Source organism: Ruditapes philippinarum, unplaced genomic scaffold, assembly GCF_026571515.1.
Source record: "Ruditapes philippinarum isolate M1 unplaced genomic scaffold, ASM2657151v2 ctg1267_1_1_1_1, whole genome shotgun sequence".
Classification (NCBI taxonomy): domain Eukaryota; kingdom Metazoa; phylum Mollusca; class Bivalvia; order Venerida; family Veneridae; genus Ruditapes; species Ruditapes philippinarum.
This window is the reverse complement of record NW_026859684.1, coordinates 403850-430594: the sequence shown is the minus strand read 5'-3', so window position 1 is coordinate 430594 and position 26745 is coordinate 403850. Positions and strand designations below refer to the sequence as shown.

At 33.5% G+C, this 26745-nt stretch overlaps 1 protein-coding gene across 5 annotated transcripts; it reads left to right on the top strand.

Moving 5' to 3' along the window:
* Nucleotides 1–575: 575 nt before the first annotated feature.
* Nucleotides 576–24873, top strand: LOC132757499 (trimethylamine monooxygenase-like). 5 transcript variants are annotated; one of them, XM_060748800.1, is made up of 5 exons: nucleotides 638–677; nucleotides 3072–3117; nucleotides 4197–4402; nucleotides 22896–23060; nucleotides 23364–24873. In XM_060748800.1, exons 3-5 carry the CDS (start codon nucleotides 4243–4245, stop codon nucleotides 24395–24397), a joined length of 1359 nt encoding a protein of 452 aa, XP_060604783.1. In that variant the 5' UTR covers nucleotides 638–677; nucleotides 3072–3117; nucleotides 4197–4242; the 3' UTR covers nucleotides 24398–24873. The 5 variants fall into 5 exon arrangements, with proteins under 5 accessions (XP_060604782.1, XP_060604784.1, XP_060604783.1 ...); XM_060748799.1 differs by lacking the exon at nucleotides 3072–3117 and having other exon boundaries at nucleotides 576–677; XM_060748801.1 differs by lacking the exon at nucleotides 3072–3117 and having other exon boundaries at nucleotides 615–677; nucleotides 4255–4402.
* Nucleotides 24874–26745: the final 1872 nt, after the last annotated feature.

The window sequence follows — 26745 nt, the reverse complement described above, 5'->3', positions numbered from 1 at the left end:
CAATGACTTCTATTGCAACCATTGACTTTCAATATCGACAATTGACTTCAATAGCAACCACTGAATGTCTAAAGCAACCAAAGACTTCCATAGCAACCGGTGACTTTCTACAGCAAACATTGACTTTCATAGCAAACAGTACTTCATATAGCAATTAGTGACTCTGATAGCAACCATTGTCTTTCAATAGCAAACATTGACTTTCCAAAAGAACCATTGACTTTCCTTTACAATCTTTCAATAATGACTATTGACTTTTGTAGCAACCAGTGACTTTATAGCAGCCTTTCATAGCAAACTGTAAATTTCTGTAGCATCCAGTCACTTACATAACAAACATTGACTTTTTTTATCTGTCATTGAATTTTATAGCATTCAGAGACTTCAAAAGGAAACCACTGATTTTTAATAGCAACAATCAGTGTAGCCCTTAGTAACTATTGTTTTTCCATTGAAAAGGCAGCTATTAATGTTTTACACAAACACTATTTTAAAAACAAAATAATATGAACTTCATGGTATCAGTTTAAGATATCTCCTTTCGCTTACTTGTCATAAAGAGTATTTTTTAATCAGATGAGCGATAGTAGGGACATCATTGTCCTCTTGTTGTCAGTACTGTTTTTGTCATCAGCAGAGAGTAACCACATCTGAAATTGGCGATATGTGATTTTCAGGTAAGTAAAATCGATCACATTTATTTATTGTTTTGTTATAGAAAAGTCACAATTTGATGTTTTTGTTGTTATTATCACGCTTCTTAATAGCTTTTATCGTATATTTAACATTTATCATTAAAAAGTCATTAAATATTTTATGTTATAAGCATGAAGATATCATATATTGTTTTTTGCGACTCTTAAACAATGGTATGTCAGTCACGGCTGTGCTTATATTTTGAAGTTATAAAAACGTTGAAGCCCACTCTTGATGGCATTACACTATTCGTGTAGGTTCATTGTTAAATTTAATTGAACTCATTGTCAGAGGCTAATATAATTTATTCAACTCGTTCAATGGTTTCAGAGTTGAAACTACACTCATTTTGTATCCAATTATACCATCAGCTGTATTATACATGCATATTTTCCGATAAAATCGACCATGTATTGCAATGGTAGTCATTGTCATCAAATTATGTAGTAATACTTTATAGCGATATACATGTAATAGCAACATAAAATAACTTATCCTATTGAAAGTGGTAGAACGAAATATTCATTTGAGACAAGTGTTTTTTACCTAGGCAATAATGTCAGTTGAATGTTAAAGAATGTTTAACATTTGGATGTTCGAATTTCTATGGAACTATTCATTGATCTTCTGGAATCTAAAATCATACAACACTTAACTTGGGCATTGTAAAAAACTGTAAAATCGACGAAATTTGTAAGATTTATTCTAACTTCAAAAAGTCAGTATATCGTTCAATCCTAGTATCTACTCCTTCTGCTTCTTTTTCAAGAGTACTGTATTTAACCTCTGTGGGAGTAAATGCCCATGACGCAAATGATACTGGTTTAAAGACCCAATTATCTTGTTTCTGAAGAACAACACTTCCCGTAGCATATTTAGAAGAATCTGTCATGAGTCCAGTTTCCCTAATTTGATCATCATGATCTAACATAGGAGTAATCTTCATTTTATTCAAAGATTCATGTTGGCTTGAACCCAAGAAAAATTGATTTTTCGTACTTAGCAGATAGGTTTTGAGTCTGTTGCCAGTGATGAAGGTAATTTCTCAAATTGATTCACCATACCCATGAAACTACGTACCCCATGTATGCCTTTTGGAGGACACAAGTTTCTTATGGCATTGACCTTGTCCGGATCGGCTGAGATTCCATGTTCTACTAAGTAGCTAACGAGTTTGACCTGTTTTTGCTTTATGACACACTTATTTTCATTCAGTGTTACATTACAATTGTCTAGTTTGTCCAAAACTATCCTGAATCTAATGTCATTTTGGTTTCTGTCCGTCCGAATATCAGAACATCGTCCGTCTGGCAAAGAACTTTTTCAATGCCCTCAAGTATTTGGGACATACTTTCTTTGGAAAAACTCAGAACTACTAGATCATCCCATTGGTAAGCGATTAAACGCATATCTACCAAAAGGTGTGTTAGATGTATTCAATAATTTACTTTTTTGAACAAAATGAATTTGCCAAAATGAACTACCAGCGTCTTATTTTGAAAAACAATATTTTGCTCCAGTTAAGCGATCTAAGCTTTGTTCTTTAATCGGCAGAGAAAAATTTTAACGTCGCACATTTTATTCAACTGTGTCAAATCAACAGATATGCGCACGTTATTGTCACTTTTATGAATACAAGGCATTTCTGCGCACCAGTCTAGCCTTTCATCTACCTTTAAAATTACACCTACCTTTCTTATACGCTCGAGCTCAGATTTCACATTCGGTAGCAAAAGTATAGACATACACCTTGGTACAGATAAGGCTTACGGCTGCGCGTTTTCATTGAGTGAAATACGATATTCACCATTTAATTGCTCTAGCTCTCAAAAAAAATGCTTCTATTAGACATTTTCAATAGTGTGAATCTCGTCCAAGTTTAATTGAATTAAATTGAGATTCTTTATGGGTGGTCTCCCTAAAACATCTATCTATGTCTCTTACAACGTATGTATTATCTAGTGAAGAGTTACCATGGTGTGAAAGGGTATGTGCAAATAACCGATAGATATCGACTTTCTGTTACCTGGGACGTATAACAATCTGTGAGTTTTATTCATTTTTGGTTCGCCTAAAATGTTATAAAGACTTTAAGGAATAACAGTCAAATCAGCACCAGTGCCTTATATAAAGTATACATAAAAATCTCTCACCTTAAGTCTTATTGTCCAAGGTTCAGAATCAATAGTTCCTTAAAGTGATGGCGTGTCATCTGCACACAGTTCATGTCATCTTTTTAGTTTAACAACACACTATAAAATGATTACAATGTCCACATTTCCGCCATACTTTCCAAAACGTTGCGCAATGTTCTCGTGCATGAATGTTTTTGCAATTATAAAACCGTTTATTATCGTTTATTTTCAATTGTATAGATTGGGTCCCCGGAAATCTCTGCGTCACATCCTGCTGTCGAAAAAGGTATGGTTGCATTCCAAAACTTCGTTTGACTTTGCCCCGCCACGAACCTCGTCTGTAGCAGCTACATCTTGTTGTGATCAGTTTTGATTTTTTACTATCTCGCTGTTTCTCGACATTGTAATATACTTTTTAAGAGTAAGGTCTCGCTCAAGCTTAATTTTGTTTGATAATTTTATCTAAAATCCCAACTACGATTCAATTTTCAAATCAGGTGCAAATTCACAGATGTCTGCTTACTCATAATATAATGTTCTTAATATGATATTTTCTACTGTTTCACCTGGCATTTGGTTTTTCTTCTTGAATTAAGCTCGTTTGTTCGTTCGTGGCGTTTTTCTTATTAGAATTTCGTTAAGACAGTGTCATATTTCTTCGCGTTACTTTCTGATAATTCAAAAGATTTTAACAAATTGTTGATGTTGACCAGCTTCCTTTCCCATTGTATACGAGTGTTGTGACTTGTATTTCTTCGTCTTCATTATGAAGTTTTGATGATGCTCTGTAGAAAGAAAATCGTTGTTTATTTGGGCAGAATTAGAAATACACTTGTATGCTGACGCTCGCAAAAAGATTCTGGAACTTTTCCTACATCTTTAACTTTTTCTTACATGGCAACACTAAAGCTAGCTTTTGGCAGCGTCTAACGTTGACATTTTATAGTGCTTAGTGCAAAGTGGATAGTGTCCGGAGACTTCCTTAAAATTATGGCGTAATGCATCAGATATATGGTTAATGTCAATGACATAACATTAGGCAGATTGTTTAACGTCATCACGTCATCGACCACTTGTTTTGAAGATAACGTTTTAAGTTTGTAAAATGATTCACACCTCATGTCTCTATAAATCCTTTACAATTTAATGTATGTATATGTATATTTTCTTGAAAAAATATTTCGTATGTTACGAATTGATGGAGATATACATGAGCAAAGTTGTTTTAGACTCAGACTTAAGACGAAACTTTTTTGTTTTACAGCGATTGTCTAAGACATTTTGCGACAGTCCACGTACTATGCATATTTTCTATATATCAACGTTTCCTATATTGAAATATAACTGATTAATTCTATTTATCAGCTATTTGACGTAGCCATAAACCTGTCGATATTTTCACCTTAACGAAATGTCTAAACAGAAACCGAGAGTGTGTATTATTGGAGCCGGTCCTAGCGGCATGTCAGTGATGTACCAGATAAAACAACTATACCCTGACGAGATTGACTTTGAATGTTATGAAAAGCAGGCAACATGGTGTGGACAATGGAACTATACCTGGAGGACAGGTCGTTGTTTATTTATTTTATTTCATTTAATGACATAATTATTATTATCATTATTATTATTATTATTAACAATAAAAGCTTAGACTATTCCAAGTCTCCAATAGTCCGGTCTATAGTGTCTGTGCTACATTTTCATGAAATGAAATCATTAAACTTGGATCTCTTTAATTACATATATTAAATTAAATTCATCTGTCGGACGCTCGTGACAGGTGACAGTGGAAAATAACCATATATTAAAACAAATACTCCGAAAGTGACGGATTACAAACCAATAAAAGAGCGCTGAAAGATTTGATTTGGAGGCTACTCTTGAATTTAAAATGACGTCTAATGATTTTGAGGTTAGATGGTCAAAGTTGTAGTGATCAAAGCATATGTAACAAAGGCAAATGTTCTATTTTTTTCCAATGAAATTAATGAGTTACATGTACATGTAAAAGTAAAGTAATCTGAGTAATCTGTATGATTTTGCCCTCCTTTCCCACCTTTTGCCTCCAAGGCTAGCTCAAGATGAGCTTTTGGGATCGTTGAATGTCCGTCGTCCGTTGTCTGTCGGCACATTTTTGACACAATCATGATGAGTTCGAACATGGGTCATCTCGAATGAAAAACTGGGCCACAGAGCTAAAAATAGAAAAAACCTTGCTCACACTCTAGTGGTCACATTTTTGACTCAATTATCATCAAACTTGATCAGGATCCTTGTCTAGGTTCTTGCTCTGATGAGTTCGAACATGGGTTATCTCGGATGAAAAACTAGGTCACAGAAGCTAAAAATAGAAAAACCTTGTTTACATTCTAGTGTTCACATTTTTGACTCAATTATCATCAAACTTGATCAGGATGCTTGTCTAGGTTATTGCTCTGATGAGTTCGAACATGGGTTATCTCGGATGAAAAACTAGGTCACAGAAGCTAAAAAAGACTTGTTAACAATCTAGTGGCTCCTGTTTTGATCTAGTCATCTTGGAATTTGGTCTGAAACTTTGTTTTGATTATTCCTAGGTCAAGTTCGAATATGGGTCATCTCGGATGAAAAGCTACGTCACACCGCCCAAATATGGAAAAAGCTTGTTAACCTTTTAGTGGTCACATTTTTGACTCACTTGTCATGAAACTTGGTCAGAATGCTTGTTTAAGTAATTGTTTGGATGAGTTCGATAGGCCAGGTGAGCGATCTAGGGCCATCTTGGCCCTCTTGTTTAAAATATGCATCACAAAATTTGTCGGGTTATAATAAACACTGATTATATTGATTATATTCGACTATGCAACAACAGTTATGATTTTACATTTCAGACGCGGACGAATATGGTGAAGAGTTGCCGTCCTATTTGCCAAGAGAAATGTATCGACGCTACCTTGACGGTGAGGGAATTCATTTTACTCGCGAACAGTATAACAATGGTTCCGATCAGTATTGTGCTAGACAAAACATATATGTACATGTATTTGTAGAATACTTGTGTCACTTGAGATAATAAGCTTTGACAAAATTTAGATAAACGTTATATTGTAGCAAAAAAATCCCTTTTGTAAATCTATTTCGTTGTCAACTGATAAAACGCGATGTTTTGATACTCTAAAAATATTTTCACCTCGGCGACTAGTATTTAGTAATCATTCACCGCCTTTGAATAAGCTTAAGAACGATGTTCTGTTTAATCTTGGCTGACATGAGTAGTAATCCTGTAGATAAATAATAATAATAATGATGATTTGAATATATTTATGTAAATAATAATATCGTTTATTTTACCCTTTCAGAGTAAAAATAAAGAATGAAACAAATAATATTACCAATGCATACACGCCATCTTAACTTTTGTTCTCAACTCAAAACAACATACTATTTTTCATAGATTACTACAATTGTTCATAGATTACTCAAATGACTGTTCCTATATCACATGCTTTGATCTGCTTGAGAGAAATGCCTGTACAACATTCTTGTGCAGATTTTATTTTCTTCCATTAGTTTCGAAATACTTTACTATTTTATATCAAATAAAGCGCAGGACCATTTCATTTTATTGAGTTACATATACTATATAGAATGATTGAGAGAAAAGAACAGTATATTTTCAGAAAGTTCAACTGTGTGTTTGAACAATCAGATATTCATGCGGTTTCACATTACGATTTTATTTCCTAGGAATGTTCTATGTATGAGTTGGTACTTCACTTTATCCCCATAACATGTAAGGTTATGGTAGAAAATAAAATCTCTCTTGTTGTTTTTTCCCTATGTAGATCACAAAAAGTAACGTGGTATAGACACCGTAATACTGATGTTAATGAATTTTAATGACCGCCTCAGCATGTAGTCATCTACAAATCTTTTTAGTACTAAACTCACAGTTTCATTTATCACATTTAAATGTTTAAAACCTCTTTAAATGATGCTAGTGTGCCTAGAAGTTTTTACATTTTTTTCATAGCAGGGGCTATTCTATGATAATTACAGGTCGCATGAAAAAGGTCAGCACTGGTGATTTCCTTGAACACATTCACTATCAACATGTAGTCAGTAGTGTTGAATACAGAGATACGACTGACGACTTTATTGTCTGGGCAAGAAATCTTCCTAACAACTCCCAGGTCGAGGAAGTATTTTCACATGTTATAGTTTCTTCAGGAAGGTTTTCTTACCCAAACATGCCAACGTACCCTGGTATTGATACATTTTGTGGTAGAATACTCCATTCCCACGAGTTCAGGGATGCAAAGGAGTTTGCGCGTCAAAAGGTGCTTATCATAGGTGGCAGATTTTCTGCAGGCGACATTGCTCTTCAACTGAATAAGTATGGCGCAGCACATGTCATTTGTAGTTGTAAAGAACCCATGAATTTAAAGTGGCCTAAAGGTGTTGAAGAACGACCAATCGTCGATGAAATCAAAGGCAATACAGCTGTGTTCAAAGATGAAACACAGTTTGATTTTGATGCAATAATCTATTGTACGGGATATAGATTTAATTATCCATTTCTGAAAGGGAATCTTCATTTTGACGGCGAAGGTACAGGAACACTTTACCCGGACAACTTATACAAAGGAACAGTGTGGTTTAAAGGCGGCAATAAGAAACTATTTCATATGGCAGCCTTTGACATATTTTTTGGGTTTGGTTTATTGGATGCACAAGCCATGTGGATTTTGAAGTTCATCTTTAAAGAATTATGTGGACAAAAAGTTCAGTTTGAGGAAATGGAATGCAATATCAAAAAATGGCAGAAACAAATACAGAATGTAAAAAATGTAACTGATATTTTTACATTTCAAAGAAATTTTTTTCATGACATTGGTAGCGATGTCGACTACTCAGTCGAATATGTCGATAAGGCATATGCTATTTTGATTGACCTAATTGAAAAAAGGCAAAACAGCGTCATCCGATATAAAGATGAGTGCTATGAATCTATTTACACTGGGAAACTTGCACCATCCCATCATACAAGCTGGGCAGAATGTATGGATGATTCGGTTGATGCATTTATATAAACACATAGATATTTTGAGCATTATACGTAACAATTATAATGTGTCTTACTTGCTGAGTCTTTTGCTTTCGTTGCAATAAGTGTGACTTACTTTATTGTAACTTATATATCTTCAAAATATACATTGTGAAAAGAGTTGTATAAACAGCCATAAAAAATAGTCAGTCAGCGAGTGAACAGTTTAAACATTGATTGATTTAAATTAAATATTTTCTCATTAAAAAACCGATCCTACTAAAATACATTTAAATGAGACTGAAAGGATGATGGGAATTAAAAGTGTTCAAGGCGAGTTCAGAACATAAGACGAAAGAAGAAGACATGATAATAGATGTGGTTGTGCTGTCATTTGCATTGATCCAAGAATATAAGACAGGAGGATTAGGAGGTTATATATTTTTCCACAAAATAACATTAATGTTTATATTACACCTAGATCACGGAGATCTGACCGTGTGTGCGTGGCTGTGTCTTTGTTTGTTTATTTGTTTTCTTTCAATAAAATAGAAAACACATAATAATAACGTAAAATCTTTAGTATAGAGTATAAAATTGATAGAAATATTTTGTAAAAATATATGCAGTTTGCCTGTTCCGTATGTGCTATCATAACCTTTCTGTATCTTAAAATAAAATCTTAAAATGGTTTGTTTGTTTGATTGGGTTCTACGTTGCGCCGACACAATATAGGTCATATGGCGACTTTCCAGCTTTACTGGTAGAGAAGACCTCAGGTGCCCTTCCGTACATTATTTCATTATTATCGTCCATTATTATTATCAGACTCAGTCAAACCAAACCTGTAACATTTTAAGTTTTGCCATGTTAAACGTTCTTTAGGTATTTTTTTATTTTCTTTCTTTTGTTCTTGACAGCAACACAGGAATGAGTTTTGTCGGAAATGTTGTACATATGCAACCAGGTTGAACAGGAACGATCCAGTTATTAAAATGAATAATGAGATTTATATTTTGATAGATAAATGAACCAGATTTATAAATTTTGTTATTATTATTCCATGTATTATTTATAGAATTATTTATTTTATTTGTGGGTTTTACGTCGTGCCAAAACAGTTCAGGTCATATGGCGACTTTCGAGCTTTAGCTGCAGGAAAACCACTGACCCATTCGTAAATTATTTCAGGCATGAGCGGGTACCCGAGTAGAACCACCGACGTTCTGTGATCTAGCTTGATGGTTTCTCAAATGAAAGAATCCAAAGTTTCTGGTTGGATTCAAACCTACAGCGATGAGAGACAAATTATTTGAAGTCAACGGCCACGGAAGTCCCTTATGATGCAAGCTATTTATCACTTACAACCAATAAAAAGTAATAAAAAAATAAACACTGACATTTAGCATAAATTAAGACATAGCAGAATTTGTTCAATTGCTTTTAGGACCCTTGCTTACATTCACCAATAAGATGAATTCTGAATAATGTCAAAATATATAAATAATATTTCATCGCTATGTAATGTTTTAGTGGAACATATTTCGTTTATCATTTAGGACAGCAAACTTCAACATCAGACGACGCCGCGTGCACGCGGCGTCTAATATATATGCATTCCTCTATTCAGCAATGGGGAAAATTTTAGTCTTGCTTTTGTGTGTGTGTGTGTGTGTGTGTGTGTGTGTGTGTGTGTGCGTGCGTACGTACATGTGTGCGTGCGTGTGTGTGGATTTTTTAACTTTTTCCCTCATATAGACGTGTTTTGACGGCTTTATCCCTCCCCCCTCCTTTTTGGTGCCTCAAACAGTGACAAAATTCCCTATTTAACCCCAAACATTTTTTTCGTTTGTGAAATGTTGTTAAAAAGTGGCCACTCTTTCGGCGCCGCCCCAATCAAAATGGTACATCAGGGGGTTGCCAGAAGTGGGATGAGTCCCCTTGTGTTTGGGGGTTGGAAGGGGGGTCTGCAAATAGATTCCGACCTGAACAGAAAATAAGTGAAGTCGAGAAACTCGTGCATCTAGGATTTAGCATTACATAATAATCGCCGTATACGTATATCCCGTATCACAGAAGTGCTGAAATAATGTAAACATTGTGTGCAAAAATAACGGTGAATTGCGCAAATTTATGGAAGGGGGGAAGTAAATGACCGATATATATTTTAAATTACATGTTCATCAAGTTAAAACTACCAGCTATTGTTATAGTTGGCTTTTCGGTATTTGCCTAACTACATAGCTTCATATTATTCTAGTTTTTGGCATAAATTTCGAAATTCTGTCTGATTTGCACAATCCTGCGTTATTTTAAAAATTTTGCAATATAGGATATAAACGACGATTATATTAATTATTGTTGCATATCGAATCAATATCAACTTCTGCATCTTTCTTTCCAAAAATATTTCTTTAGTGAGAGTATAGTTTGTTTTGAGTATAAGGCCGTTTTTCCCCTCCAAAGTGACATTACGCCGCCTGTCAACCAAGCTGGCAGGGGTCTTACAGATCAGCCAGTCGGCGATCGTTATCACTTTCAGTTTCAGTTTCAGTTTTTATTAAACCAAGGCATATAATATGCAACTGGTTATAACAACAAACAAACAGAAAAAATAACAGTCAAAAAATCACTAGTATCACAATATAAAAATACAAATATGACTAGCTTAATAAAAAAAGGAGATCATATTGTTCATTTCAAGTTCTGAATTCATACAACATGTATTTTATATTGTAACAAATGAGAACGGAGAATGAGAAGTATTACTTATCTAAATTTTAACATAATGTTTTTAAAAAAATAAAGATAAATTTAGAAGAATATTTTTATCACAACTATTCATTAATGTGTCAAGTTTAAAAATATTGGGATGAGTGTAAAACCTGGGATGAAGAGATTTACGTCTTATGTCATTAAAGTACGAACATTCAAAATAAGTAGTGAAATTCATCACCAATAGCTTGATACGAACATAAAGGAACAGACCCTATTTTTATGATCAATTGCCAAGTGTCTGCCCCCTTTTTTCGATTGGTAATAGGTGATTCATTGTTCTAAATTTACATAAATATTTGCTTATGTCAAAAGGAAGTACATCTAGATATTTTTCAAAACAATGAGTATTTTTTATATGTACGATACACTAAACACTTAGAGGATGTGTCAATAGTACTATGCCAATCTTGTAAAAATTGATCTTGTAGTCTAAGCTTCACAACATTTTAAAAGTGATTAATATTATCTACCTTCTGTAAATGAAAATATTCTGACATGCCAAAGATTACTAAGTGTTTTCTTTCCACAAAATTATCCATTTAGAATAAACAATATTCCTAGAGGACAAAGACAACATTGTTTTATAAAGAAGTTTACATATCTTATTTTCCTTAGCATTTATAATTTTACTCCAGAAACACAAAACTCTTGCTTTCACTTGTAAGGCTAATGGGAATATGCCTAACTCACCATAAACCATACAATTAGGTGTAGAAGCTTTTAAATTCAAAATAAATTTACAAAAATACAACTGAAATTTCTCTAGAATTTGAACTTGTTCGAATCCCCAAACTTTACTTCCATAAAGAAGAATAGGTACAACCATAGAGTTAAATAAATGTAGTTGCAAAGAAATTGGTAAACACAATTTACGTGACTTTTGGATCACAGAAAACATTGCTCTTCTAGCATTATCAACAAGAATTTTGATTTCAAAAATTTACCATTATAATTAACAAGAGCGATCAGTAATCACATGTGTCGCCTCATGATGGCCAATTTCATGTTGGGACAAATTTTGTGACAGACGGACAGACAGACGGACAGTGCACAACTAGACTAACCACTTTGTACTGATCATTCCTGTAAATTTGGATAAAATTGCACTCAGTAGTATATGAGGAGTAGTCCGGACAAGCTTTTGCGTATCTGGCAACACACAGAAAAAAACACACCTTTTTATCAAGGGCCATAACTCGGCCAAAAATCATTCAACCGGAAAAACCCGTGCAAATGCGCAAGGACTTGAGCTACAGATCAATCCTGTAAAGTTTCATTGAAATTGCATAAGTGGTATAAGAGAAGTAGTCTGGAAAAATTTTAAAAATAAAATTATTAAAGGGCCCATAACTCAACAAAAATCATTGAACCGGAAAAGTGCTGACAATATGCACAACTAGACTTGGTACTGATCATTCCTGTAAAGTTTGGATTAAATTGCACCAGTAGTTTATGAGGAGTAGTCCGGACAAGCTTTTGTGTATTGGCAACACACAGAAAAAAAACCTTTTTATCAAAGGACCAAAACTCGGCCAAAAATCATTCAACCGGAAAACCCGTGCAATATGCGCAAGGACTTGAGCTACAGATCAATCCTGTAAAGTTTCATTGAAATTGCATTAGTGGTATAAGAGAAGTAGTCCGGACAAACTTTAAAATTAAAAATTTATTAAAGGCCATAACTCTGACAAAAAATCATTGAACCAATAAAATCCTGATAATATGCACAACTAGAACTTGGTACTGATCATTCTGTAAAGTTTTGGATGAAATTGCACCAGTAGTTTATGAGGAGTAGTCGGACAAGTTTTAATGTGACGACGGACGGACAGACGGACAGACAGACCAGACAGACAGACGGACAGACGGACAGACAAGACGACGGGAGAAGTGAATCCTATATGTCGCCACTACTCCGTAGAGGCGACACAAAAAAGTACTTCCAAGGGTAAGTAAAGTTATCTACCGAAATCAAGCTTTTTACCATTGTACATGAAAATCAAAAGTCACCTAGGTTTTGACTTACTAAAAACCACTACTTTAGTCTTAGCTTCATTTACAACAAGATTCCACAATATTACAGTACTCACTCATAGCATTTAAGGCATCTTGCAAATCAGTTTTGCTTTCTGCTAAAAGCAACCTGTATCATCAGCATATAACAGAAGAAACAATTTAACATAAACATCAATGACATCGTCACTCGAAGACATTCCCAGAGTTGCTTATTGAGATATTTACGAGTCTGTATATTTATTAGATACAAATTGCTGACAAATCGTTCAAAAGAGAATAGAAAAAACGAAAATTGGTGAAAGATTTTCACCTTGACGTACACCGGTATAGACTATAAAGAAACATAGTCAACTCACAGTGTACTTTAAACACAAGATTTAGCCTTACTGTACATATTGTGGATTATAACAAGAACACTTACCATCAATATTATATGACAAAAGTTTGTGCCATAAATGAAGTCGATTAACAGAATAAAATGCCTTCCTATAGTCACAAATGCACAGTAAATCTTTTTATTACAACTTAAATAATAATCAATTAACATCTTTAAGGAAAACATATGATGCAGTAAGTACCATATTGTGACCTGAACCCAGCTTGTTCTTCGTTAAGTAAATTGTGGCATTCCAAATACTCATTCAGTCTCTTATTTAGTATGTTGGTAAATAATTTGCCAAAACAACTTAAAATGGTAATCCCTCTATAATTGTTGGGGTCAGATTTGTCACCCCTATTTTTATATATAGGATTAATAATACCCTGACTCCAAATATCAGGAAAAATACCTGAATCCAAAATAACATTAAACAATAAACAAATAACATTTAAAACATTTCACGCTAAGATGTCTGCAAAATCCGCCATTTTCTTTAAACATGCTATTTGTTTAAAACAAAGGTGCAGCAATATTTGATTTTTTGTCAATTTAAAGATATTAAATCGGTTTATCAAAGTTACCAAATATCCTGACATATTGACAGATGGAGTCAGTTAGTTTATTTTACAAAAAAATATATCAGTAACTTTGTATATATGAAGACAATAAGTTATATAGCAGGATGAATTCAAACATTGGTCATCTCGGATGAAAAAGTAGGTCACAGGAGCTAAAAATGAAAAACCTTGTTAACACTCTAGTGGTCACATTTTTGACTCAATTATCATCAAACTTGGTCTGGATGCTTGTCTAGGTGATAGCTCGGATGAGTTCGAACATTGTTCATCTCGGATGAAAAACTAGATCACAGGAGCTAAAAAAGTGGTGTTACACCATATATGACAAGTGTATCCAATGGTGAGCATCCATCTGCCGGAATAGTTGCGTTAACTTCTTATGGTCTTCGGTCTTCGTGTCGCACATGCTTTGCACATTATGATTATTCTTAAAATGAATCAATATTCAAGCAAGAATGTTTTGATCTAAAGACTTAGAAGTGACTGGAACTGTTAAGAATAAATTATTGACGTCATAAGTCCATAATGCATCGAAAATGCTAGTATTTCTATTGCTCAAAAGAAGTTTTATTTTGTTGTCCTTATACACATTTCAAAAGGTTATTCATTGGCCACAAGGTTAAGTTATTGTTTGCGTTTTGGCAATTACTACAGTTATTGGAGTTTGTATTTTGTATGGAAGTCTTAATATCACTTAACTTACATTTATATCACATCCAGCGTTGTTTTCTTATAAGCATCTCACACGTGTCCTTAATCCACCGTTACACCATTATAAAATACATGTTGTATCTTGTAGATATGTATTGTGATAGATATGTACATGTCACGATAATAAAATATGTTTTTACTTACTAACTTATTATTTATTTCTACAGAATAAAAAAAAGAGAAACATTTCTGAGCATTTCGTTGCTTTTAAATTGAGGCCGTTTTTTGTTGTGGAAACCTTTAAATAGTCTATCTTCTAAACGTATGAAGAAGAACTAATAAAGGCATTGTGACGTCATGAAACCTTTGGAGAACAGTGTCAACAACATATAAAATGTTGAAAATGGTTTTATTGAGCTTGTTCACGAGAGATATAGATAAGTATAAAATCTTTCGTGCCGAGTTATTGAGTTTGTTCACGAAATATTAAGATAATTTTAAAATTGTTCGTGTCCTTGCCGCTGGCTCAAAGAGTTATTGAAAGGATCAAGCTTTCCAATCAAGCAACGGTATCACATTTATAGTGTAAACAACTTTCGAGAATGTTAGTTCAGGGAGTAGTAGACAGTGGACATGGTACACGGGGAGAAGACAGTGAGAAAGGACAGCTAGTGATAGGGTGGGAAACGTTGAAAGCGTTGAAAACCAAGTTAAGAGTGCAGTAGAGAGTGAACATAGTTCACGGAGTAGTAGAAAGTCAGCTTTATTCAGACAGTAAAGAAGTTACTGAGTTCAGGGTTATCAAGAATCAACGTTCTTACAGAAACAGAAAGAAGTGAGGTATGTTCAGGTAGTGGTAAGCAGTAAAGTAGAACGGAGGGGAAAGTTCTGAAAGTACGTATACAATACAATGCAGAGTTTGACAACTAAGAATAGAAAGTGGTAGACAGAATGGGGTAATAAAGGAGCGATATTTACACAGCGAGGTAAAAGTTAATGGAAAATTAACTATACAGTTTTTTCTAGGAGTAAGAGACAGATTACAGACAAGAGAAATGTTTAGAGTATAGAAGACAGAATGTTACTAAATTTGACAGTGCGACCACAAACACGCATCACAAATATCCCCTTCTGTTTTAAAAGGGGTAAAACATTCACTATTCCTTATAACCCTTTAAGTGTCTAAAGGGATTGTTCAGGGACAGCGAGGTCAATCTGTCTTTTGCTCATAGAGACTATAACCTTGAAAGGTAGACAATATTGACCAGTATTGACCAACGTATATTTAAAAATAGTTTATATATCGATATAATAACGACGAACAGACAAGAAATAACACATGTGCAAATTTTTTTTTTTTCATAATTTCTCTTTAGAATCTATATGATTTTTAAGTATTTATCACATTGTTTAATATTTTTCGGTATATTTTGACATAATAAACTGATTTTATATCTATTTCAACTGAATTTATGAATTTAAAACGTTTTCTGTACGTATTTTGTCTGGGATTATTGCCATGTTTAAATCCTTGCTGGAGGGTAAACGATTATATTAAACTCAATATTTGTATTTTTCTAATGGGCCTTAACCTGACCTAACGTAACATAGCATAACATAAAGTCAATGATGCTACACAATAATGGAATAGTACATAGACAAAATGAAAGTGTGTAACGTCAAAAATACCAAGTTGCCAAAACAATGTGTGCACTTGGTTACTTGGAAATTCTATATCTTAAATAATTACTTCCGAAAAATACAACTTCTTATCAAAAAGGATAAAACACAAAACTAAGACGTTGTAGTCAATTTTACAATCTATCTTTATTGCCGGGTTATATTTCCTCTTTGAAAATCGTATTTGCGCACATGCACATCCCATCCACAATCAAGTAATGTTATGGCGGCGTTGCCAAATGTTTGACAGGTCGGATTTGTAATCTAAGCATGACTGGCAGCGCGGGTTCAAACCCCGTCAGGGATAAAACCCTGTCAAGGATAGACGCTGTCTCCTTTTAGCAAAATAACTCCATCACACCCCTTGCTTAGTACATGTACTATTCTGTTCAATATTACTACTTGCTTCACAATAAGTTTTAAATAAATTCCCTTTACATTTAATAATTATTAAAAAATGTTTATGTATAATTATGATCCACCTAATTTGTATCAAACGAGAATAATGCCATACATTTTTTATGAATTTTATTCTTTCCTGTTTGTATCAAACATGAAGAAAATGTTAAGATTTAATTCAACTATATAGAGGCATGCGTGCAAGTACTTCTGATTACATTTACACCTCAGGACGAGTCTATTTCATATAACTGTATTTCATGGTTGTTTATCATTTATGAACACTGACTATTTTTTCACAGAGGTAGCCACCCCTACAGATACACAATGTCTACCACCATCTAGGTATAGAATCTGACCAGATATAAGTTTCAAGTTTCAAATTTATTAGCATCATCAGCAAATTAATTGCCTTTGGCCATTTACAAAGAAAACACATGAAGTATGGCAAAGACATACAATACAGAATAGTAAAATAACAATACAAATTTATACAAACAAAGACTTTCATGAAACAGTTACAGTTTCAAGGGTATTTTTACGCAATTCAAAAGCTTCTTTAATAAATTTCGATAATAAAATCAGTTACTTTTTGCTGTTACAAGACATAATACTATTAAATTTATTCAAGGAAGGCCATGATATGTTTTCAAGGTATTTCGGTCGAATTTGAGAGTATTTTGTACAACATAGGAGAAAATGATATTCCGTTTCTGTTACATTTTGATTGCACATTTTACATAGACGATTTTCTCTATCTAATCTACTATATCTGCCTAGTTCTACCTCTCAATTGTGTGAACAAAGTCTTAAACATGTAAATTGTTTTCTATGCATATCATTGGTAATCTTATCTAAATAAGTTTCATAGCTAAATGTTGTTTTAAATTGTCTGTAAAAATCTAATTTAGATATATTATTTAACGATGTATTCCATTCTTGTATAAACTGATTATTTACATTTTTGCATTGGTCAATATAAGCATTAGAAATAGGCATGTTTACAGAATTTTTAACAATTACTCGGCTGACACAACACAACACGGATGTGCGGATTTCTGTTTTTCTAGAAACTGAAAACAGAAGAACACATATTGCATAATATGTCATTGTTATTAAAGTATGCTTTTTAATTTCATATATCATATTGTTTGTAATAAATTGATGTTTTGTCTTATGCCTTTGAGATTTGCATTTTGTTTATAAGGATTCGATAAAGATCTAGGTCGCATACTGGGTATTTTATTTTACATTATCGCAAAAGGAAAACTACGGTGGCAAAGAGGTGACATGTGTGTGTTTTTATTTATCTCGCGCGCACGATATACTATGTCGTGGTCACTTGTTACTAAGTCGTGCACACCAGATAATTAAGTCGTGCACACTGACACACTACGAGATACTATGTCGTGGCCATGAGTTACTATATGTCGTGGCCACGAGTTACTAAGTCGTTGCCAGTGCGACAACTCGCCGTGTGTTGCGTTTCGCTCGCGACAAGACGACAAGACTGAACGACGATAACGATAACGGTTGTGTTGTCGCTGCGCACAAGTGTACCAAATCAGCCACCATAGAATGTCGCTTAATATTTTTAACCTATTTTTCAACCGGTTGACCTCGAGCATCAATTGTTACCCTATATTAAAAGTCGTACTAAAGGACAGTCACTGCTATTAATCATGAAAGCGACCTTTATATTTTCACCTCTATTTGTTAGAAGATAAAAGTTAACTACTTATATTGGTAAATTGTACAATTTGTATCATTTGGTATGAGTGGATGACAAGGACTTGGATAACCAGTCAGTTTTTGGAGGGAAAGAAAGATTTTGTGTTTTTTTATTTTATTGTTTTCAACTGGATGGATCAATTTATGAAAGCATTTATTTGTCCAAAGCAAAATGTAAAATGATCTTGGCTTGCATTTGAATATTGAACTGTACGTTGGTAATTTAGGAGTTTTATATCAATATGCTTTAATTGAGCAGACGACAATATAAAAGTCAGACTGTAATCATTTTTTTAAAGTGATGACTTGGACAATTTGGTGTCTTTTTTAAAGTGAAAATGTGATTTTTGTTAATTAGCTGGATAGTTTCCTCACATGAGAAAATGCCAAGTCTCCCTACAACGGTGATTTGAAATTAAAAAAAAAACAATTTTCAGATCAAAAATAAAGAATTGCTTCCTTCTGCGGGTATGCAGACTTTATTTTAGATTAAAATACACCAAATATATTCTTGTGGTATGCGGATAATGGTAAAATTATAAAACCTTTGAATATACGCTTGTTTCATTTAAATAACAATGAAATTAAACAAAGTCTCGGTCATCTTTTGTATTTTTTAAATTATTTTTTAACATATCATAAAATACCTTGTGATCTGATCCAAGCTGGCGACCGTTTTAACAAAGAATCTCTGAGCTCTATCATTTATCAAAGAGTCAAAGTGCACGTTTTATGAGGATATGGAGATGTGGAGTGATTCATGCGGGAACTGTTTAATACACCTGTAAACCAAGTATTCTCTACAATTTCTTTACCCTCGCTGAAAATTCATCTTAACAAAAATATGTAAGTTTATCTAAATGACATTGTACAAAGCTTGTATTAATATATATCTAAAATAAATTGAAAAACAGAGCAGTATAAATGAAGATAAAAAAAAAACAGTAACCTTGTAAAGTTACCCTTTTCCCGGTTGTTAACCTTGATATATATTATTTAGAAATAGAACATAAATGATTTTTACCTTGTTTATAACTATGTAACATGATATAAGTTCAAAATGTATGTGACTCTCTTCAACCTTGACCGTCTTTACATCTTTATTAATTTCGTCCATTGTAGATTTAAAAGATTTAAAAATCAACATAGATAAAATAAACACAATTTAACTTCTCTTCAATGACGGGGAAATGTTATAAAAAGAAATTTTAAACCTTACTTATTAATCTTAATTTATATTACGTTATGAATTTTGAATTATTGGATCTGATCTGTTGCTTTTTGAAGCCAAAGTATGTTTCATAAATACATCTCCGATGAGTAATGTGTTTCACCCTACGCATGTATATCCACGGGGGAGGAACTGTCACACGGAGGATAACCGGAACAAACAAAACAAAACAAAATGTTTTTGCAAAAGATGAGCATACTACGTTTCATGATAATTTACACCCTTATCGAATAATACAAAACGCTAAAACGTGCTGTACCCTAGCGCAAGAAACACAATGGCAGTAACAAAAGTTATCAGAAGAACTCTATCACATCTTCACAGTTATCAGAAGAACTCTAGAACATTTGAAAAATCAGGCATAAATCTTCAATATTATAGGTAATTAAGTATGGCGAGGAAGAAAATCACATATGAACATGTAAATATGTACGAATGAGCAAATAATTGGGAAATGGACAGTTTTCAGAAGAACTCATGACAAGCTACCAGAAGAACTCCGTGTAACAGTTCCTCCCCCGTGATAACGTTAACGTTTACAAAAAATGAAATTGTATATAATGCACGCTATGACTCGTAGTGATACAGTATTGTTTTAGATTTAAACTAGATACAAAAAAGTTTTGCATATTTGTAGACGTGACTTAAAATATACAAGATAAAATAGTACATGTATAAAATTTATTATTCATCATAGTGGGACAGATGTTATAAAATATTGAAGTATAAACAGTAAGTTTATTTTCGTCTGATTTCGTTAGATTACTTTACGTGTTAGCAGATATAGAAGCTAGTTAAACAGATGGTTTTTATGAATATCGTTAGACATGCTCACTCGAAGGTACTCATTCTCACAAGAAGAGTTTAAAGTAACAGATTGGTGCCGGCACTGTAACTGTGTCGTGCATTGTAGGATTTTATAAATATATGTCTACCACATCAATGGGACGTGTCGTGTCACTACCTAAAAAGTCAAGGTCACACTTAGAGATTCATGTCCGGACTGTAATTTTGTCATGCATTGAAGGATATTATAAAATTGCTTGGCTATAAAACATTATAAAACAGTACGGAGTTTGAAAATTATTGAATCCTCTATATATGCATGCACACAGTTGTGTCTAGACTGTAACTTTCTTTCGCATTCAACAACTTTAAAATAGCTTGTTGGCATTCGATCACAGATGCCCTTTGAAATAAACGGGCTCACTGAGAAATGATCAAAATGTTTTTTTTATTCTTGTAAGGAGACTTGGTATCGTTATCATGCCTTTGATGCAAGTCAATATTATTGTTCCTCTGCTGGGCACTGCTCGGGGATGGGGGGGGGGCGTTTGTTTGTTTCTAACGAAACCAGTGTTCTTGTTGTTCCTATATTGAGACATTTGGTGGCAATAGTAACGAACATACTTTAAATAATGCATATCCTATATTGAAATAACTGATTTATTCTATTTATCAGCTATCTGACGTTGCCATAAACCTGTCGATATTTTCACCTTAACGAAATGTCTAAACAGAAACCGAGAGTGTGTATTATTGGAGCCGGTCCTAGCGGCATGTCAGTGATGTACCAGATAAAACAACTTTACCCTGACGTGATTGATTTTGAATGTTACGAAAAGCAGGAAACATGGTGTGGACAATGGAACTATACCTGGAGGACAGGTAAATATTCGATTTGTAAAATTTATATTCTATATTAAAGCATTACGTTAACCCGAATTTTTCGCGATACAGAGACTTTCCTGTCAATAATAAAATTATTATAATTCATGACTGCTTTGATAATTTACAATTTGTCTGAAAAAATTCAAATTAATAATCATGTTAAAGCTACATGCCTCCAGATGAGTAAACCTAAGAAAATGTACTAACATTTTAAGAAAGGTAAACATATTTAAGATTTAAATAATAATTAACATGCTATGTGCGAGTAATGATTGTTTTTTATTTTAGTATTTATCACCACATCAACTGAGTTACTAACGCATTAAAGGCTATTTTTTAATATTTGGACCACATTTTAGTAATTTGCATGGGTTGTGAGTGCTATTTGTAATGTGTAAATTGCTTCCTTTCGATTTCTTCACAATATTTCACTATTAAATACATTTTCAAAATTTTCATAAAATTGTGCATGAATCTGGAGACATGCTGCTTTAAACTGATGATATTAAACTGTTGTCGTCATTCTAATACTCGTGAAACTTCTGTACTTCCAGTCACTCTTCTTGTATACAAAGAGCTGATAAACACAGACTGATATTAACAGAGATTCATACATAGTAGTTATATAATAAATAAAATGATTGTACGTGCTTGCACATGTAACAGTACATTCAAAGTTAACAGAGATAGTAAAGTATAAATATAAGCAAGGGTAGAGCCATCAGGTCACCAGGCACCGATTTCATGAACTGACTCGATCAAGTCGAGAATATAATTCTTTTCTATTTTTTTTATTCGTTAAGAGCGTCCATGACCGAGTGGGTAATGTCTACGACATTAAACCACTCACCCCTAACCGCAGTGTGTTGGAATCCCGCCAGGGACTCTGCATATTTTCATGTGAGGATATGTTTAGCTTGCTTACAGAAAACGTCAGCGGTTCTACTCAGGAACATGTTCATGTCTGAAATGATGCACGGAGGGGGAGGAGTCATCTTTCACTACTAAAGCAGAAAAGTCGGCAAATGACCTCTGTTGTGTTTGACTATGAAGATTCCCACAACCACGCCGCCCAAACCCACCCAAACAAGAAATGTATTGCTCCTGTTTAAAAAAAATATGTTCATCATTTACCATATAAGCTGATACATTAGCCATGTTTTTAGGAAATTTCAAGGTTTCACTGTTTTAAAAAGTTTCATATTTTTCCTCTAATTACATCTCTAAACAAATTCTATAAACAAATTCTGCTATGAGAGAGTATCAAGCTAATTACATACAAAATGACATAGCTGACTAATCATGACCCCCTTCGAGGATGTTAGCACAGAACCTGTAGGTCGGTCGGTCCGTTGACATTGGCCTACAAGATTGCCCTCAAATATTGTGTGGAAGTGTGCGGAAGCATGTCGTCACAGGTGAACAGTCGGATTGATTTTGGGGTCAATTGGTAAAATTTCAAGTTCACCGTGAAAGTAACCACAACAAGTATGTCAGACTAATAATTACAGGTCACCATGGCTTTGTATTGATATCCAGAGGGGTGTCCGTGTATGTAGCTTTGACCTATAGCTACAGTCTTTAGGGTTTTTGTGAAAGTTGCCCATGACAAAATCATTACCCGTTTTGATTTGAGGTTTTTGGGATAGTTGGTCAAAGTTCATGTTCATGGTGACTAAACAATCTCTTTTGTAAAAATGGGTTGATTATATAGTTCTGAAGGTCTTTGCATATTACAATATATGTAAGATTATTACATATGGTATTGATATGAAAACGGACAAAGTCACAGTGACCGTGTTAACAGCCCTGATATTGAACGTCAAGCCGAGAAAACAATGACAGCTATGAATATAACATCAGAGGCGAAGAAATGTCTAATATTCCTCTAAAAAGAAAGCAATATTATGTTACGTTACAGATTCTGACGAATATGGTGAACGTATACATAATTGTATGTACCGAAATTTGTGGACGATCGGAGCAAAAGAAAGTATGGAATTCAAGGATTATACATTTCAGGATCATTTTGGTAAAGAGTTACCTTCCTATTTACCGAGAGAATTGCACAGACGTTATCTTGACGGTAAGGATATAATTATCGCAATTATCAATGAAGTATTAATTTTACTCGGAAGTCATTCATATTGTGGAACAAAATATATGTTTCCTTGTTTAAATTGCATTTCTTTGTATAATAAATGAGTTACATGAAACAATTGCTTGAAAGCAATTCAAAGTTACTTATCTGTAAGATGAAAGAAATAAGTATGATAAAAGGTTTCTTTTTTGTCACCGTGAAGTGTTTTTATTTTCGTGAACACAATAAGTAATACATACTTCCATATTTGCATTTTAGTTAAGACTGGTTATTTGGTTGAAATTGCAGGTCGCATGAAAAGGATCAGCACAGGCGATTTCTTCGAACACATTCATTTCCAACACGAAGTAAGAAGTGTTGAATACAGAGATTCGACTGACGATTTCCTTGTTTGGGCGAGGAATTTCCGGAGCAACTCCCTGGTCGAGGAAGTATTTTCCCATGTTATTGTTTCTACGGGATGCTTTTCTTACCCAAACATGCCAACTTACCCGGGAATTGATACATTCCATGGAAGAATACTCCACTCTCACGAGTTCAGGGAGGCTAAGGAGTTTACTAATCAGAATGTGCTTATCATAGGGGGCAGATTCTCTGCAAGCGAGATTGCTCTTCAACTGAATAAGTACGGCTCAAAACATGTCATCTGTAGTTGTAAAGAACCCATTAATTTCAAGTGGCCTAAAGGTGTTGAAGAACGACCAATCGTCGATGAAATCAAAGGCAATACAGCTGTGTTCAAAGATAAAACACAGTTTGATTTTGATGCAATCATCTATTGTACGGGATATAGATACAATTATCCATTCTTGAAGGGTGGTCTTCATTTTGATGTTGGAGGGACAACAACACTTCTCCCAGACAACCTTTACAAAGGTACAGTATGGCTTAAAGGCGGCAATAAGAAACTATTCCATATGGCAGCCTTTGACGTATTTTTGGGGTTTGGTATTATCGATGCGCAAGCTACGTGGATCTTAAAATTCATCAGTAAAGAATTATCTGGACAATCAGTTCAGTGGGAGGAAATGGAAGCTTATGTTAAAGAATGGCAGAAAAAGCAAACGAATGTTAAAAGTGTACCTGATATGTTCAAATTTCAGAGAGACTTTTATCACGACATTGGCAAAGATATAGACTTACCACCAGAATATATCGACAAGGCATATGATATCCTGATAGACATTTCAGAACAAAAGCAAATCAACGCCATGGGACATAAAGATGTGTGCTATAAATCTATGTACACGGGGAAACTTGCACCATCCCATCATACAAGCTGGACAGAATGCATGGATGACTCTGTTGATGCATATATCTAAGCAAAACCCTGCAGAATTGATTTACTGAACGTCAAGGAAACAATATTATGTTTACTATATTTTATTACCATTGAAATTTGAAAGACTGACTAAGTTCAAATTTATCTTTTTCCACAATATAAATACACTTTTGTTATTTATCATAATTTGGTTAAAAAGTGTTTAGACTACTTGAAGACATTAACTTTAAGATACTTAGTTCATCGTTTTGGTGGACGAGTGCTTTGTGCAAATCATATTTAGATAACGTGAAAAGCAAGAATAAAAGGACTCAAAAATATATCAGATAAATGAAAGAAGAAAAGATAAAGACGTTTTATGACAAGAATTTGATTTCATTAACAATTCCAAGAATACCATCAGTCACGAGTCACTTACAGATTAATGTATTGGATCATTTAGATTAGTAGATATGAATAACATTAATGTATTTCGTATAAAAAAGATAATAAAATTCGGTTATCTTAATGGTTTGATATACTAGTATCTTGTAACAGATATTTTCTTTTAATCCCGGCCACGCTCTCGTTTTCCATATCGTCCGCCCTTGTCCATTTAATTCCCGTATCTGGGTGCATGCTGTTGTTGCTATGTTATGTCAGACTTATGTTCTATGACATATGCAAGTTTTAATTACAAATTGAAAGCTGGAAATCTCATTGGACAATATAAACTAAAATGTTAAGGACTGTTCTTGCCATTCTGAATTAAAATGTAAAATAAAATGTAAAGAACAGTTCTTGTCATAATGAAATAAAATGTAAGGAATAGTACTTAAATAAAATACACAGCATAGTTCTTAAACTCTAAGATATTTAAGTTCTGTTAATTATACCCCACCCCCTCTACACACACAAAACATTTTACACTGCTTTTAAATCTCATTACATTTTCTAGTGAACATTTTATTTACATAAAATATTCATTATCATTGTAAAATCTTACAATTTATTCAGTCAATTGTAACAAAATTATCTTTAAATAAGAAAGGTTACTTTCGATTTATTTTCATATTTTCTGTTTGTTTGTTTTTTCTCACCGGTTCCCTCTGTATGTGATGCAAATCCATGGATTTATTATACAAACAAAACGTTCTCATTTATATCTTCCTTTTAAAAAAATACTTGGGCAAAACAACAAGTGTGATTTAGACAGACCTATTAGAATATAAAATGTATGAACCACGTGTTATTGAATTGCTAGATTTTGAGAACAATATGATAACAAGAGATTAACTTGGATCTGGAAGACATATTATCATCTTGATTATACTAAATTCAATTATTAAGAAAAATTACGATTGTGAAATGAACGAGGATAAAACGAAAGCTCTACTTCATTGGGACCGTTTAAAGTATCGACATCCAACTACATTTGAATTGTATTAAGTATTAACTACATTTGAATTGTATTAAGTATTAACTACATTTGAATTGTATTAAGTATTAACTACATTTGAATTGTATTAAGTATTAACTACATTTGAATTGTATTAAGTATAAGCAACTACAACAGATGTCACACAGATATACTGCAAAACTCATTTTTACGTAAATATTCTGCTGAAACAACATTTTGCAGTACAAACAACTATGTGCAAAGTCGATCATTGCTACTGCAATTTAATATTTCGCTTTTGGCCCAACATTTATCAAATATGGAACCCGGTATGTTGTGTATGGGACAACGTTATTAGCGCAATACTAATGGTTCTTGCATAAAACTAGCGCCAGCAGGTATACATTAACCAAGAACAATACATTCATTAACGATCAAGCGTCGTTTTTGCACATTTTCCAATATGATAACTCGATCAGAGCGCAATGGCAGCCACGATAGTTTCATTATCAAAAGACATCGGACTAGCACGTTGAAAGAATGCACACGCAATGGTTTCTTAATACAAAATGCAGATAAAGAAACGCGTAATTATCGATTTAGACCTTTTATGCAAGAATAGCGACAATGCACATTTAATTTCGCGCATTAAAAACTTTACCGAAGCCTGAAAACTTGGCCCATATATACGTCCTGATGCATCTGCAGTATGTGTAAATGCATGAAAATGGTATATTTACTCTGTTTATTAAATAATGTTATAATGCATAAAAGCTTACACAATAAGATTATAAGAACTGTGAAAGGAACTAGATACAAAAATGAATACTTGGATAGATCCATTCCATTGTGTTATTTTTAATGCTTATGATTAGAAAATCTTTTCTTTATCATATTTTTTTGAATTCTGCTGGTATCGAAATAAACTTTAAGTCAATCTTCATTCTTTCCTTTTAAGTCGTTATCTATAGAGCCTATTACACGTTTTTTATAGACCATATTTAGTTAAA

Bases quoted from the DNA above. Each gene is read 5' to 3' on its own strand.
- LOC132757499 (XM_060748799.1), top strand. From the start codon at position 4,243: ATGTCTAAACAGAAACCGAGAGTGTGTATTATTGGAGCCGGTCCTAGC. The intron at 4,403-22,895 runs GTCGTTGTTTAT...GTTACGTTACAG, and splicing joins GAACTATACCTGGAGGACAG to ATTCTGACGAATATGGTGAA. The intron at 23,061-23,363 runs GTAAGGATATAA...TTGAAATTGCAG, and splicing joins GCACAGACGTTATCTTGACG to GTCGCATGAAAAGGATCAGC.